Source organism: Equus quagga, chromosome 7, assembly GCF_021613505.1.
Source record: "Equus quagga isolate Etosha38 chromosome 7, UCLA_HA_Equagga_1.0, whole genome shotgun sequence".
NCBI classification, from domain to species: Eukaryota; Metazoa; Chordata; class Mammalia; order Perissodactyla; family Equidae; genus Equus; species Equus quagga.
Genome location: NC_060273.1, coordinates 33,469,068 through 33,483,263, shown reverse-complemented (window position 1 = coordinate 33,483,263; position 14,196 = coordinate 33,469,068). Strand labels below are relative to the sequence as shown.

The 14,196-nt window shown below is 43.6% G+C and overlaps 1 protein-coding gene across 2 annotated transcripts in view; it reads left to right on the top strand.

Annotated features, from left to right (window-relative positions):
• The window catches only part of RNF216 (ring finger protein 216), a 153,490-nt gene that overhangs the window by 125,585 nt on the left and 13,709 nt on the right, over positions 1-14,196 (top strand). For both annotated transcript variants that reach the window (XM_046666744.1, XM_046666743.1), the window contains exons 14-15: positions 2,046-2,143; positions 9,335-9,557. In XM_046666744.1, the coding sequence (XP_046522700.1) occupies positions 2,046-2,143; positions 9,335-9,557 (321 nt within the window). The remainder of the gene's footprint in view (positions 1-2,045; positions 2,144-9,334; positions 9,558-14,196) is intronic.

Genomic DNA, 14,196 nt, shown 5'->3' with positions numbered 1-14,196 from the left:
GATTAAGTTCTCGCTCTCCACTTCAGCAGCCCAGGGTTTCACCAGTTCAGATCCTGGGTGTGGACATGGCACCGCTCGTCAGGGCACGTTTAGGTGGCGTCCCACATGCCACAACTAGAAGGACCCACAGCTAAAATATACAACTATGTGCAGGGGGGATTCAGGGAGAAAAAGCATTTTTTAAAAAAAAGATGAAAAAAATTTCATTTATTTTTTAATTAGAATAGTACATTTATATGGTATAGGGTTCAAAAGATACAAAAGAAGCGTCACCCCTGCCTTCCAGCTCTTGGGACACTCAGTACTACCGTTTCTTGGGTATCCTTTCAGGTTGATTTTATGTATCCCGGTATTCTCCCACCACCACCTTTCTTATGTAGAAATGGTAGCATCTATACTATACATATTATTCTGTGCCTTGTTAGAGTCATCTTAGTAGTGTATATTAGAGAAAGTTCCATTGTAAGTAGAGAGTACAGATAGATGTTTCTAGAATTGATGTGAAGCTATAATCTAGTATATCTCCTAGTGACCTAGCCCAGCCACTCCCAAATGATAAACATTTACCCCCAACGCCCGGCCTGATCTCTTGGCCAGGTGTCTCACAGGTCCCCCTGTGTCATCACCACCCAAATCAAACTCAGGATCTTAACACCTGCCCTCCCCTACCCAAGCCAGGCCTTTCCTGCTGTTCCCACATTCCACCCATGTCGCTGTTATCTCGGGTTGCACAAACCAGAAACCATGGCATCATCCTTGACACTTACCTCTCCTCACTCCCAGGGCCGGGCCATCACCAAGCCAGCCAGTTTTACCTCCTAAACTTGTCTCACATCAGCCGACTTTCCTTCACGTCCGCCCCTCCCTCCCTAGTCCAGGCCTCCTTCGTCTCTCTCCTGGATGACTTATAGCTTCCTGCCTGTCGTTTACACCTCCACTCTCTCCTTCCTCCAGTCTGTTCTCCACGGAGAATGATCTTTTAAAATCACAAACCTCATCCTGTTACTTCCATGCTTGATGCCTTTTGACTTCTTCCTAGTGCTCTTAGGATAAAGGTCAAACTGATAATTATGCCCTACAAGACCCCACATGGACGGGCCTCAGAGGGCCTCGCCAGGCCTGTTTTCACTGTGTCCAGTCCAGCCATAGGAACCAAACTTGCCCAGCTTCCTCTGCCAGAGTCTTCTCTTACTCTTCCTCTGTTGGGATGCTATTCTTCTTTCACTGTCTTTGACTCATCTTTCAGATCTCAGGTTCCCCTTCCTCAAGCCTTCACTGTCCCCCTAGACTAGATCGGGTCCCGGGTTAAGGCTGACACCACCATCTTTTCCTTCATTGTTCTTATTAGGGTTGTAATTTCCATTTATGGAGATTAAATTAGATTAACATTTCTTAAAAATAAATTCTTGTTTTGATGTGAGATAGTTCCTGGCACATTAAAGTATTTCATGAACTATGAAAAATCCTAGAATAAAAAGTAGTAACTTTATAATTCATGCTCATAAATGAAGTTAAACTATGGAGGATGACATCCATGTTTATGAGTGAGGGACAACTGAGGGAATGGAATGTCTCCCTTAAGGAGCCCTAGTAATCCTGATCTAGACCATTCTTCAATTCAACAGAAGGATTCTGTGCCAGACCAACACTGGAACACGGGGCATAAGGACTGCAGAAAATCATAAAACCCAGACAGTCCCTGCCCTCAGGCAGCTCGCAGTATTTTATATTAAAAACCCAAGGTCACATAAATCTGTCTTCTGTGGTTTTTTCAGGTAACTCCAGGCATTTTAGACAGCCTTCTGCAGACTGGGTGATGGGAGCAACACTTTCTTTTGATCTAAGGAGAGAAAATTTTCTCCATGCTTTCTTCTCATCATTCTTAGTTCTTCTATCAAGGCATGTCTTTAGAAATACCCTTGCTGAAAGAGAGAGAGATCATCTGAAAGAATTCAGGCCAAGTGTTTCGCATTCCTTGTTGTTGAACAGAAACTTGTGTGGTGTCTACTCACCAGGAGCTGTCTTTGTCTCTCCTTTATCTGCAGGAAACCTGTAGGAAGTGTCAGGGACTGTGGAAAGAACACAATGGCCTTACCTGTGAAGAGCTGGCTGAAAAAGATGACATCAAGTACCGAACGTCTATGTGAGTAACATTGATTCCCACCCCACTCCCACCCCCCCATTAACCTGCCTTTTTGGCAGAGGGAGCGGTGAGTACTGTGGGAAGAACAAGCTCTCACGCCACCCAATCTAGAGTGGTCTCAAGGAAGAGACTCTGTTTCCTTGTCTCTGCAGCCTCATAGAGCTATTCCCGGGGTCAGATGTAGCATAGTAAGTACCTGGCACATATGAATTCAATAAATGTTGGTTGCTGTTCTCCTTATTATCTAAGTAAATAAGCAAGTAACACATTTTAATTAGATTAGATTTCATTAGTTTTGCTTATATCTGTGTTTCCTTTAGGATACTGGTGGCCTGAGGCATTAAATGGAATTACAACCTCTAGAATGCAAAATAATGTAATCAGTAAGCAGAAGAAGAACCATTACTGTATAGCACTCCCTATGTGGCTGAGCACTTTACGAATATAAACTTATTAAATGCATTGCCTTAAGTTAATACAGCAGTCTGTTTCTCTCCCATATAAGGGTCCAGCCTTGCCAGGCACATGGGGCAGATCTGTCCGGTGAAGTCGTGCAGAGACCAGGTTCCTCTATCTTGTTGCTTCACCATTCCCTAGGGCGGTGGTCTCATCTGCATGATTGTGATTGGATTGCAGCCACATGTACACTCCCATCTGATAGGAAAGGAGAAAGAGACAAGTTGCTAGGCAGGCAGCTTTTCTTTAAGTTGTAAGTGATGCAGAAATTCTATGTATTACTTCTGCTCGTATCCTTTTGGTCTAGACTGAGTCATATGGCCACAACCTGGCTCTAAGACAGGCATCATTTGTAGTCTCTAGGGAGTGACTTTATGTCCAGCTTAAATTTGAAGGGTAAGGAGTGAGTTTTGTTACTAAGAAAATGTAGTGAGAAATGGCTATTTGGGGCAGTCAGCAGTCTCCAAGCTCCACACAGTCAGGTACCATTATCCTCATTTACAAACGACACAACTGAGGCCCAGAGAGCCCAGGTAATTTGCACATAGTCACACAGGTAGTAAGTGGCATAGCAGGGACTTGAACCTAGGCAAATGGCTTTCTGACTGTGCTCTTTACCACAAGTTTGATAGGCAGAATAATGGCCTCCAAAGATGTCCATGCCCTTATCTCTGTAACCTGTGAATATGTTAGCTTACATGGCTAAAGGACTTTCCAGATGTGCATAAGGTTATGAACCTTGAGATCGGAAGATTCAGATAAACTCAGTCTAATCACGTGACTCTTCAAAGCCGAGAGCCTTTCTCTGGTCACATGGAGATGCAGTGATGGACAGAGAGTCAGAGAGACATGAGATGGACTCGACCTCCTGTTGCTGGCTTTGAAGATAAGAGGAAGGCCATGACCAAGGAATGCGACAGCCTCTAGAAGCAGGGAACCCCCTTCAGCTTGCAGCCACCAAGAAAACGGAGACCTTGGTCCTACAACCTCAAGGAACTGAATTCTGCTGACAACCCAAACGGGCAGCACACAGATTCTCTGAATTCTGCTGACAGCCCAGACAGCCCACAGATTCTCTGCTCAAGCCTCCAGTAGGTAATGCGGCCTGCCACCACCTTGATTTTAGTCTCATAGACCCATGCTGGGCTTCTTACCTACAGAACTATAAATAGTAAATTTGTCTTATATTAAGCTACTACATTTGTGGTAATTTGTTGCAGCAGCAATAGAAAACTCATACAGATTTTGGTACCAGAAATGCAGTGCTGCTGTAACAAATACCTAAAATGTGGAAGTGAGTTTGGAATTGGGCACTGGGTGGAGAGTGGAAGAATTTTGAGAAGCATGAAAGAAAAAAAACCTGGATTGCCTTCAACAGACTGTTAGTAGAAATATGGACATGAGAAACTCCACCACTGAGGGCTCAGAAGTAAGTGAAGAACGTCATGGGCAAAACCTAAATTGCCTTAGAGAACACTTAGATCACCGTGCGCAGACGGTTAGTGGAGATAGGGCGTTAAAGGCACTGCTGGCGAGAACCCAGAAGGAAATGAGGAACATGTTATTGAAAACTGGAGGAAAGGGAATCTTTGTTATCTGGGAGCAGACAGCTCAGCTAAGTTGTGTCCTGCAGTTATGCAGAAAGCAGAACTTGTAAATGATGAAACTGGACATTTAACTGAGGAGATTTCCAGGCAAAGTATTGAAGATTGGAAAATGTAAGTGGAAAGTGATAAATGGAAGGAAGAAGAATCAACAAAAAAGGAACAGGACTTGATTGTTTCTGAAATTCTTATCCTATCCAGACGATAGAAGATCCTAAAATTAAGACTTACTGTCAAGAAAAGCATGCTCTAGAGAAAAGCCAAGGATGTGTTCACAGTATTCAGTCATACAAAGACTCTTTGAAGAAACTGAGGGAGTGACTCACAGACCCCCTCAATCTAACCAGGGATTCTCTGGGAAACTTGGATGTTATCCCTCAGCTGGCTCAGCAGAAGTCAAAAATAGAGATGGGATTATCTAGGAAATACCTGTGAAGGAAATACCTGTGAATGAGCTTCATGGATAATGGAGTGAATCCCTGTGACATACACGGAAAACCCACAAGGTTCTTGAGAATTTTATATCAACAGAAACACTGCAAGCTTGGACTGAAAGAGACAGAGAGAACGAAATGAAAGAAGTCTGTCAGAACCCCCAAATTCTACAAGCAGGAAACAAGCTGATTAAAAACTATTTAGCTGCAAACATATGCCACCTTTCTTGAAAAAAGAAGGATTATGCAGAGAGTGGAGCCGTGAGCCAAGAGGGCAGAGCCTCAAGCCTCAGAGGATTATTCTCAGATCTGAAGTATAAGGGAGTTTGCCTGGCTGGATTTCTAAATTGATTGGGAATGGTGACTTCCTTCTTCCTTCCATTTTCTCCCTTTTTAAACCAGAGGATCTCTAGCTGTTGTCCTATCCCTGTTCCTTTGTCCTATTTTAGGAACAGATAGTTTGTTTCTTTAGTTTCTCAGGACCACAAATGAAGAAGCAGCGTGTCCCAGAGTGGATCATATCCAGAGTCTTACCTATACCTGATTTAGATGATAAGATTTGGCACTATTGAGCTGAGATTTAGATGAGATTGGGACTTTGAGTTGATACTACGGTGGATGAGATCTTTGGGGTCCATGGTTTGAGATAGCTGTAGTTTGTGTGTGGGATCGATACAAATCTTTGGAAACCAGAGGGCAGACTGGTAGGCAGAAGGATGTCCTCCAAAGATATCCATTCCCTGATCCCCAGAACCTGTGAATATCTTTACCTTACATGGCAAAGGGACTTTGTGGGTGTGATTAAGGTTATGGCAACAGTAGAAAACTAACACAGCAATGTGGTATATGTTGGTTCCAAAACCCAGAAAGGCCTCCCGAATGTCTGACTTGTTCTTCGTGGTCAGGGATACACGATACAGCAACATGGGCTTAATTTCAAAAGGAGTAGCCTGCTAGACACACCTGACCTCCAGACCACCCAAACTTCATAGAAAGTACAGATCTCTCTCTTTTCAAGGGACTTGTCTCCCACTTTCTGGCATGCATACTCCATATTAATGTATCCTAGAGTACCTGCTACTTCCTGTTCACCAGGTTCTATCTGCTGCGTGTCATCTGAATATTAGTCCAGTGTGTTGTACTGTTGGACGACAGATGATCAAGGTCCTTGCCAACTGCTTCAGGTATTCTCTGCTTATTGGATAGAGAATAAAAGCATTTTCCAGATCAGTAGGTACGTACCAGTTGCCAGAGGCTATGTTTATTTGCTCTGGTAAGAAATGACATCTGGAGGAGCAGCTCTAATTAGGGTGAACACCTGATTAGGCTTATAGTAATGCACTGTTCTCCAAGACCCATTTTTCTGTACAGGCCAAACAGAGAAGTAAAAGGAGATGCGGTTGGGAGTCAACACCCCTGCATCTTTGAAGTCTTCAGTGGTGGCACCAATCTCAAAGGTGCCCACGAGACTCTGGTATCACTCTTTGTAGGGAAGGGGTACTTCAGGGGCTTTCACTTTGTTTCCCTGCCATATAGCCCTTACGCTGTGTACCGGAGAGCCAAGGAATCCTGCTCATTGCTGGGGTCAAAAGTAAGAAACAGCACAATCCACACAGGGAATTATAAGCAGTTTATTGTTGCTGAATAGTAAAATACAGCATAATATGTGGTGTGAGATGAGGCGGGTGATCCAACAAAAACTTGGACGAGATTGTTCATAGCAGTGCTGTTTACAGTAGCCAGAGGGTGGAAGCAGCCCAGATGTCCATCAACTGATGAATGGCAAACAAAATGCAGTCTATCCATTGAGTAGAATATTACGCAGCCATAGAAAGGGAATGAAGATACTTGCTGCAACATGGATGAACCTGAAAACCTGCTAAGTGAAAGAAGCCAATCACAAAAGGCCACTTCTTGTATGACTTCATTTGTATGAAGCACCCATAGGCGTGTGGCCATTTGCCTGTGTACAGAACAAACAGATCCATTAGAGACAGAACACACATTCGCAGTTGCAGGGGAGGGGGGCGTGGGGATGACTGCTTAATAGCTATAGAATTTCCTTTAGGGATGATGAAAATGTTCTGGAACTAGATAGTGGTGATGGTTATACAACATTGGGAATTTACTCAAAGCCTCTGAATTGGACACTTTAAAATGATTTAAATGGTAATTTTTTGTCCATTTTACCACAGTAGGAAAAAATGCATACGCAAAGGAAAACTGTTTAAGGTTTTGGATAGTATATGCCACAAGAAATGAAGACAGCTCCCAAAGAGGCATTCCTAACATATTTAAATAGTGGTGGGAAAAAATAAGTGGAATCATAGGATCTCGAGTGGTTATAGAGGAGAGGGCAGTGCGCCTTCCTGTTTAAACACAAGGCCAGCAGACGCAGCTGCAGCTCAGGCTTCTCTTCCTGTGCTGCCCAGGGCCATATCCTGTGGGGCTGTTTGTTTCCTGCCTAGTTTAGAATCTAGTTGCCAAATCACCCTCCTCCCAAAAGAATGAACTATGATTTCTCCCCAAGCCCATTTTGTGCTTCTGTGTTATTGGATACGTGGTCCCCACATCCCGTAGTAGCAATCCTTTTTTTTGGTACAGGGCCATTGTGGCCCTAGCTAGTACTGTTCTTGTGAATGCAGAAGCAAAGGGCTTGAATAGATATTCATGCAGTGTTGAATAGCTGTTTGAACATTATAGCAATGTTGAGTTGTATGCATTCTTTATATATTCCTCTATCTATTTATGAGTGCCTTTTCTCTCCTACCACACCCGTTATTATTTCACATTGGCAACTGACAGCTTGGTGGAACAGAGCAAGCAAATGCACCCTCTTCACAGGCCTTCAGAAAAGAACTGTGTAACCTTGGTTCTTTTCAGCCATTTCTTTCCCACACTACAGCATAAGCAGCTGCCCAGGGAAAAAGTCAGCCAGCCCCAGGCAACCAGACTGCCATGGCTTAAAGCCACACCTCAGTCTTGAAGGTGCTCTTACACAGAAAGTTTGTGCTATAGAAAATTGCAATTGTGTTTTGGTCACAGCTTTTCAAATTAGAAACTTTTTCATGAGAACCTTTGTGAGTCTTCCTGTGACGCGTTGAGAAGTATCTTCACAGTTGCTGAGTGACTGAAATCACGGGCATGTGTGCTATATTATTAAGTTGACAGTAAGAAATTCACTTCATTTCAACTTTGTCTCCTTGACGATGTTTCCTATTCAAAAAAACTTAGAACTCATTTGTTCTCTTGTAACCTGAGCTGGGTTTCAATTCTTTTCAGGCCAGAGTTCTGCTTGCTTTCATTTTGGGCCATTCAAAAATGAAACCTAAATGAATAGCAGTCAGTTTCCTAATGCATTTTTCTATTTTTAAACATAGGAGCTGGCTGCTAAGGAGCATGCTCCAACAGTCTTCTAAGTATCAGTAATTAAAAACACTTGCCTGCCCCCAGACTCACCTGGCTACTCGTACTTAGCAGAAAACTTGGGAGCAGTGAGAGAAAGAAGGCTGCATTTTCTCAGCCTTAGGAGAGAGTCAGTCTGCAGATCAGAACTCCTCCCCACACTATTAGAGTCTTTATGTTGAAGCAGTCCCCTGGTCACCACTCTGAGTTCCAACTTGGAAGGAAGAGAAGTCCTCAGAGCAGTGGGCTAAGTCCCAGCCTCAGGGCTGTCCACCCTTTGGGTCCTTCATGCTCTTCCCTCATCTCGGTAGGCAGACCTTCTGACTGCCAGCCATCAAGACCATATTTTTTCATTCCAGCTGGGTACTGCAGCACAGTCTCTGCCCTCTACCTTCATGGAGTTCAGCTTAGTAGAGGAAGACAGACACATACACAGGTATAGGCCAGGATGGCACGTGTTATTTTAGAGTTATGAACAGAGAATCATGAAAGTAACTAATTCAGCAGTGCCAGCTCTTGACGAAGAGCCAAGACCTCGTTTTCACTCTAGTCATCTGCTCCTCCATATCAGTTAAAGTGCTCCTGGAAACAAGCAGTTTTCCTACAAGCTTTCTGTTGGCCAGGATTGAGTCATACACATGCCCATCCCTAGCTGCAAGGGAGTCTAGGAATGTGGAATAGTGACATAGAGGTGGCTCTGCCAGATTCTGTTATGGGAACTGGGCTCTGCCGACAGGAAGAAGTCATAGACTAGCTATTGGATCATCCCCAACTGTGTCTACCCCACCCCCATGCCCAGTATTTAAAAATCCAAGGTGTGTATGTAACTAAAGTGTAGGCTCACTAGCTCTCCATTATCCAGCTTTGTATCATAAATAAGTAAATAAAGAAAAGACATGATATAGGAAGACCTTGAGCTTTTTCTGTCCACTTTAAGCCTACAGGAACTCCTGTGACAAATAGAATAGTCATTTTATAAATGCTGAGTGCCAGGCACTGAGCCAGAGTACTTTATATCTTATCTGTAATCTCAAAACACTGTGAGAAAGTTGGGTTTTCCCAATTTAAAAATGAAGGAACTGAGTCTCCAAGCAGTTGAGTAATTTACCCAAGGTCATACAACTGATGAACTGAACCCAGTTCTCAGACTCCAAACATAGGCTCTTTTCACTCTTTGAATGTTACCAAAAGGGCTAGGCAATCATTGTATGTGGAAAGAAATACTTAATGGCCATAATATTTTTCTTTCCTCGTCTTCCCTGCTATCTCCAATCATGCTTTCTTTTTCTCAGTGAAGAAAAAATGACTGCTGCTCGCATTAGAAAATGCCACAAGTGTGGGACTGGCCTCATCAAATCCGAGGGGTGCAACCGCATGTCTTGCCGCTGTGGTGCCCAGATGTGCTACCTCTGTCGAGTGTCTATCAATGGATATGACCATTTCTGCCAGCATCCTCGCTCACCTGGAGCACCTTGCCAGGAGTGTTCAAGATGCTCTCTCTGGACCGACCCCACTGTAAGTGAATGCACAGCTGCCTGTTGCTTTATAGGGGGACAATATTGGTAAGGTAATATAATGACAAGAGATTTTATAAATTCATAACATGTTTTGACTCATGAGAAGGTAGGAAATTACATAGAGACAGATAACCACAGGAAAAAAATTGAGAAAGTAATCAAAAGGCTACTCCTCAGAAAGTAGCTTGCTCAAGCAGTTTATGGGTAAATCCGTTTCAGTCTTTTTAGGGAATAAAATTTTTCTGTGCCATCTGAAATATCCCAGAGCATAGCAAACTAAAGTTTTACATCTGCAGCCATGCACTGTGTAACTTTTTGCACGATGGACTGCATATATGACAGTGGTCCCATGAGATTAGTACTATATAGCCTAGATGTGTAGTAGGTTATACCATCTACGTTTGTGTAAGTGCAGACTGTGATGTTACACAGCGACGAAAACACCTAGTGATACATTTCTCAGAACATATCCCATGTTAAGCGACACACGACTGTATTTGTGTAAAGCCTGATACCAAAATCTGACAGCGATAACCATAAGAAAGAAAACTACAGATCCATCTCTCTTATGAATATAGGTTTCAAATTCTCTAAATAAAATTTCAGTAAATAGAAACCATGACCAAGTGAGATTGTTCCAGAAATGCAAGGATGGTTCAATACTGAGACCTCTATTAATAAAATTCACCATATGATGTCTTTAGATGGTAAAAAGACATTTAATAAAATCAAATATCCATTCTTGATTGACACCTTAAAAAATAGAATTAGGACACTTTACTTAATATGATTTTTTTAAACCCCATATTTCAAAACAGTCATTAGCATATATTTAGTAGTGAAATACCTATACAGAAACATTCCCCAAAAGGCAGATATAGACTATCACCGCTGTTTTGTTCTGAACTGCTAGTCAATGGTAAAAGAATGCTAAAAGAATAAAAGGTATAGATATTGGAGAAGATAATCACTAATGTTTATTGGGCACCCACTGCCGTCAGACACTGTTCTAAGCACTTTTATAGGCAAAGCAGAAAGGCAAATCTACCATTTTAAACCTGAGAAAAGACAAAATAATCAACTGGAAAGCCATTAGAAGCAGTGGAAAGATGGCTAGATACAAAATAAATAGCCAGAATGCCATTCCCAGTAACAATATAAATCATAAAATACCCTAAAATGAACTTTAACAAGAAGTATGAAGAAAACTAAAACTATTGAAGGACATGAGGAGACAAACATATGGAGAAATAAGCTTTGTTCTTAAGTTTTAGTATTGAAAATGGATCAGTTCTTATTAAAATAATTTTTAAGTGTGAAACTATCACAGTCAGTTGTAAGCTGATCTATGAGAATGGCAGTGTGACGGGGGCCGGCCCCATGGCCGAGTGGTTAAGTTCTCACATTCTGCTTCCGCGGCCCAGGGTTTCTCCGGTTCGGATCCTGGGCGTGGACATGGCACTGCTCATCACGCCACGCTGGGGTGGCATCCCACATGCCACAACTAGAAGGACCCACAACTAAAAAATACATATATACACAACTATGTACTGGGGGCCATTAGGGAGAAAGAAAAAAAAAGAATAGCAATGTGATATGTGAAGAAACTTGTTCTACCAAAAAGTGACTCAGCGCAACAGAGAATGCCTGCTAACCGAGCAGATGAGGACGCGTGTGCACCAAAGCCCCCTGAGGCCAGTGCCAGCCGGTCACTCCTCAGCTTGCACTGGGACAAGGGAGGGTGACCTGGGTAGCGGAAGGGCTCCTTGTCCCTCTAAGGGGAGACTCAGTATTACGGAGAGATCACTTCTCTCCAAAGTAATCTACGGGTTTACTGCACTTCTCACTTAAATTCACTGACATTTATTTTTTTCTTGAAAAATTACCTGTAATTTTGAAAATGAGGCTAATTTTTACTCCAAAGCAACACTAATCAAAGCAGTGTAGGGTAACACAAGAATAGGCAGATACATCAAAAGGGCAAAATAGAGACCAGAAACAGACCCATAAGAATTTAATGTGTGGTGAAAATGCCATTTCAGGTCACTGGAGAAATGATGGATTCATCCATTCTTTCATTCTTAACTTTAGTGTTGCCAGGACTGGTCTGAACAGCACAGCCCCTGTCCTCATGGAATTGACAGTTTGATACAGTCTAGAAGAAGAATCTTTTGTGTAGTTGGTGCTGTGTAGGAATCATAAGAGTGAGGTGATGGGGAATGACAGGATCTGAGGGGAGGAGGCCCACTGGAGAGTGATCAGGACAGGCGTCTGTGAGCAGCATTTGCAGTGACACCTGCATGCAGAGGAGGAGCGAGGCAGCCGAGGAAATGAAACAAATTCAGTCTGTTTAGGGACCAAAAAGGTCCCTGTGGTTTTCAGCTGGTGAGCTGGGGGAGGAAAGTGAGAGGGGGGCAGAACCAGGCCATGGGTCTCACCGAGGGCGTGGGAGCTCTTGCAGGGGTGACGTAGGGGAGTGACTTGGCCTAATTTACGTTTTCATGATCACACTGGCTGCCATGTGGGAGAGAAACATTCTGTAGCTGTTTGGGGGCACTGGGCTAACCATTTGGAAATACATCCAGAAAACAAAGGAGATGACTTCTGTAATCTTGGAGGAGAGAAGGTCCGTCTTGGTGTTATATCAAGGCCAGACTAAAAATAAATAAATTCTCTTTGGCGAAAGACACCATAAACCAAGGTAAAGGTAAATGAAAAACTGGGGAAAATAGTTGTAACATACATATGCTATAAATGAATGTTGTTAATATGTAAAGAGTAATACGACTCAATAAGAAATCAAGAAGTAGCCCTATATTAATAAGGATCAATTGGCTTCAAATAACAGGAAACCCAAAAAGTACAGTGGCTGACATAAGATAGAAGTTTATTTCTCCCTCCTGTGTAAGTACAGCCGTGGACAGACCAGGGGTGGTGGCTGTTGACATTAGTATAGTACGTGGCTACAAAGAGTGGTGCTATATATCTCTATTTAAAAACATGGAGAGAAAAACGTGGAAAGATTACACATAGAACATAAGCAGCATGTAGCTGGGGTCGCAGACTCAGGTTGCCACAGGGGCAAGTAGTAACGTAAATGATTGATGAATGTGAAGTAGGCCAGGTCTAGGAGACAGCGGGGTGTAGTGGGGACTGTGGCAAACAGGAGAGGCTGTGGGCCCCGTCTACGGGGCTGCTGTTCAGCTCTCACAGATTGTTGCCAGATGAGACTGTGCTCAGTTACCACAGCCTCAGATTTTCCAGAGAGGTTGGAAATCAGTATTTTAGTGTGAAATCTCCCAATTTTTAAAGATTGTCCATTAATCCAAATATCTTTAAAATACTGTGCAAGCCAGCACTTTATTAAAAGCCAAAGGAAAAGTCATGTTAGCCATCAGTCTTTACCCCGATGCAGAACATCTCCAATATGCCCACCAACAGAGAGCATCAGGGTAATGGTCTGGCCACTGTGGGAAAGCCACCACAGCCCATTCCGGTGCCTGATCCTCGTCCTCAGAGCTGCCAACAGCTTTGGAACGCAGGGAGGCCTGTGGAAACCCAGCTTCCTCAGTGGGTGGAAAATTGGGCTGGGGCGCCCAGGAATTGCTCCTTCCGTGGCTCTGTGGCCCAGTAAGACGCTTAGCTAGCCCGCTCCTGTCACTGAGGAAATACACGAAAGAAAGAGGAGGATTTCTAAGGAGACAGTCATCCTTCTGTTGCTGGTTGAGTGGAGGGAGGTGCGGCCCACGGTAGGAAGTGCTTGGCGAGGTGACCCCGGCTGCTTTTTGTGACACACCTTCCCAGGACCTGGCAGTTCTACTGACTCACTTGCTCAGGCCCATCCAGCTAGCCAACTGGGGGCCTTAGCATCTCTAGGAACTTCGTGAGGAAATGGGATCCATTTTTTCGGCTGGAACTCCTAAGAAGTATGCCTCCCACTGCATTTCGTCTCTAAAAACAGGGAGCAGAGTGGGAGTTACCACATGAGGGAGGGTGTTTAGCAGTCAAGCCTATTCTCAGCTCTGTTTTTCTTTCTTCTCCCTCTTGTTCTTGTCCCTTCTCCTGCCACCTCCCCTTACTTCCCACGTGTGGAATTGATTAGGGGGGTTTCTCAAGTTCTGTTACCTTGTTTGGGTGCTGTAGCATGCGACTGCCCCCTTGTTTTCTCGTTGATTTGTCGTCTTCCACCCTGAGAAAAGTTATGTAGTGGCTCAAAATAAAGTTCGAAAGGAAGGTCAGGCAAATAGAAATCCCCCCCCATTGCCTCTGGCGGCTGCAGCCAGAGGTTTTATCCCGTCTGTCCCGTTCCCATCAAAACCAAGGTCCGCCCCGTTTCCTTGATTCTCACCAGGAGGCCTATTGAATTCCAACCCGGCATCTGTTGGGGCTGCTGAGAACACAAAGCCATTCAGAAGTTCAGGGAAACAAAGCATGCCCTGTCATCCGAGCCTTTGCTCCGGCTTAATTAACCAGCAAGGCCAGGAAAATCTCTCATTTGTCAGTGAGGGAGTTGTCCCTTCATGGTTTGGAGAGAAGTTGGGTTTTCATCCTTAATGACTAGAGATTGCTTGGGAACCTGCACTGACTCCATATTAGAGTGCTAAAATGGTGAATAGTAACTTTCTTTCTCTGTTAGT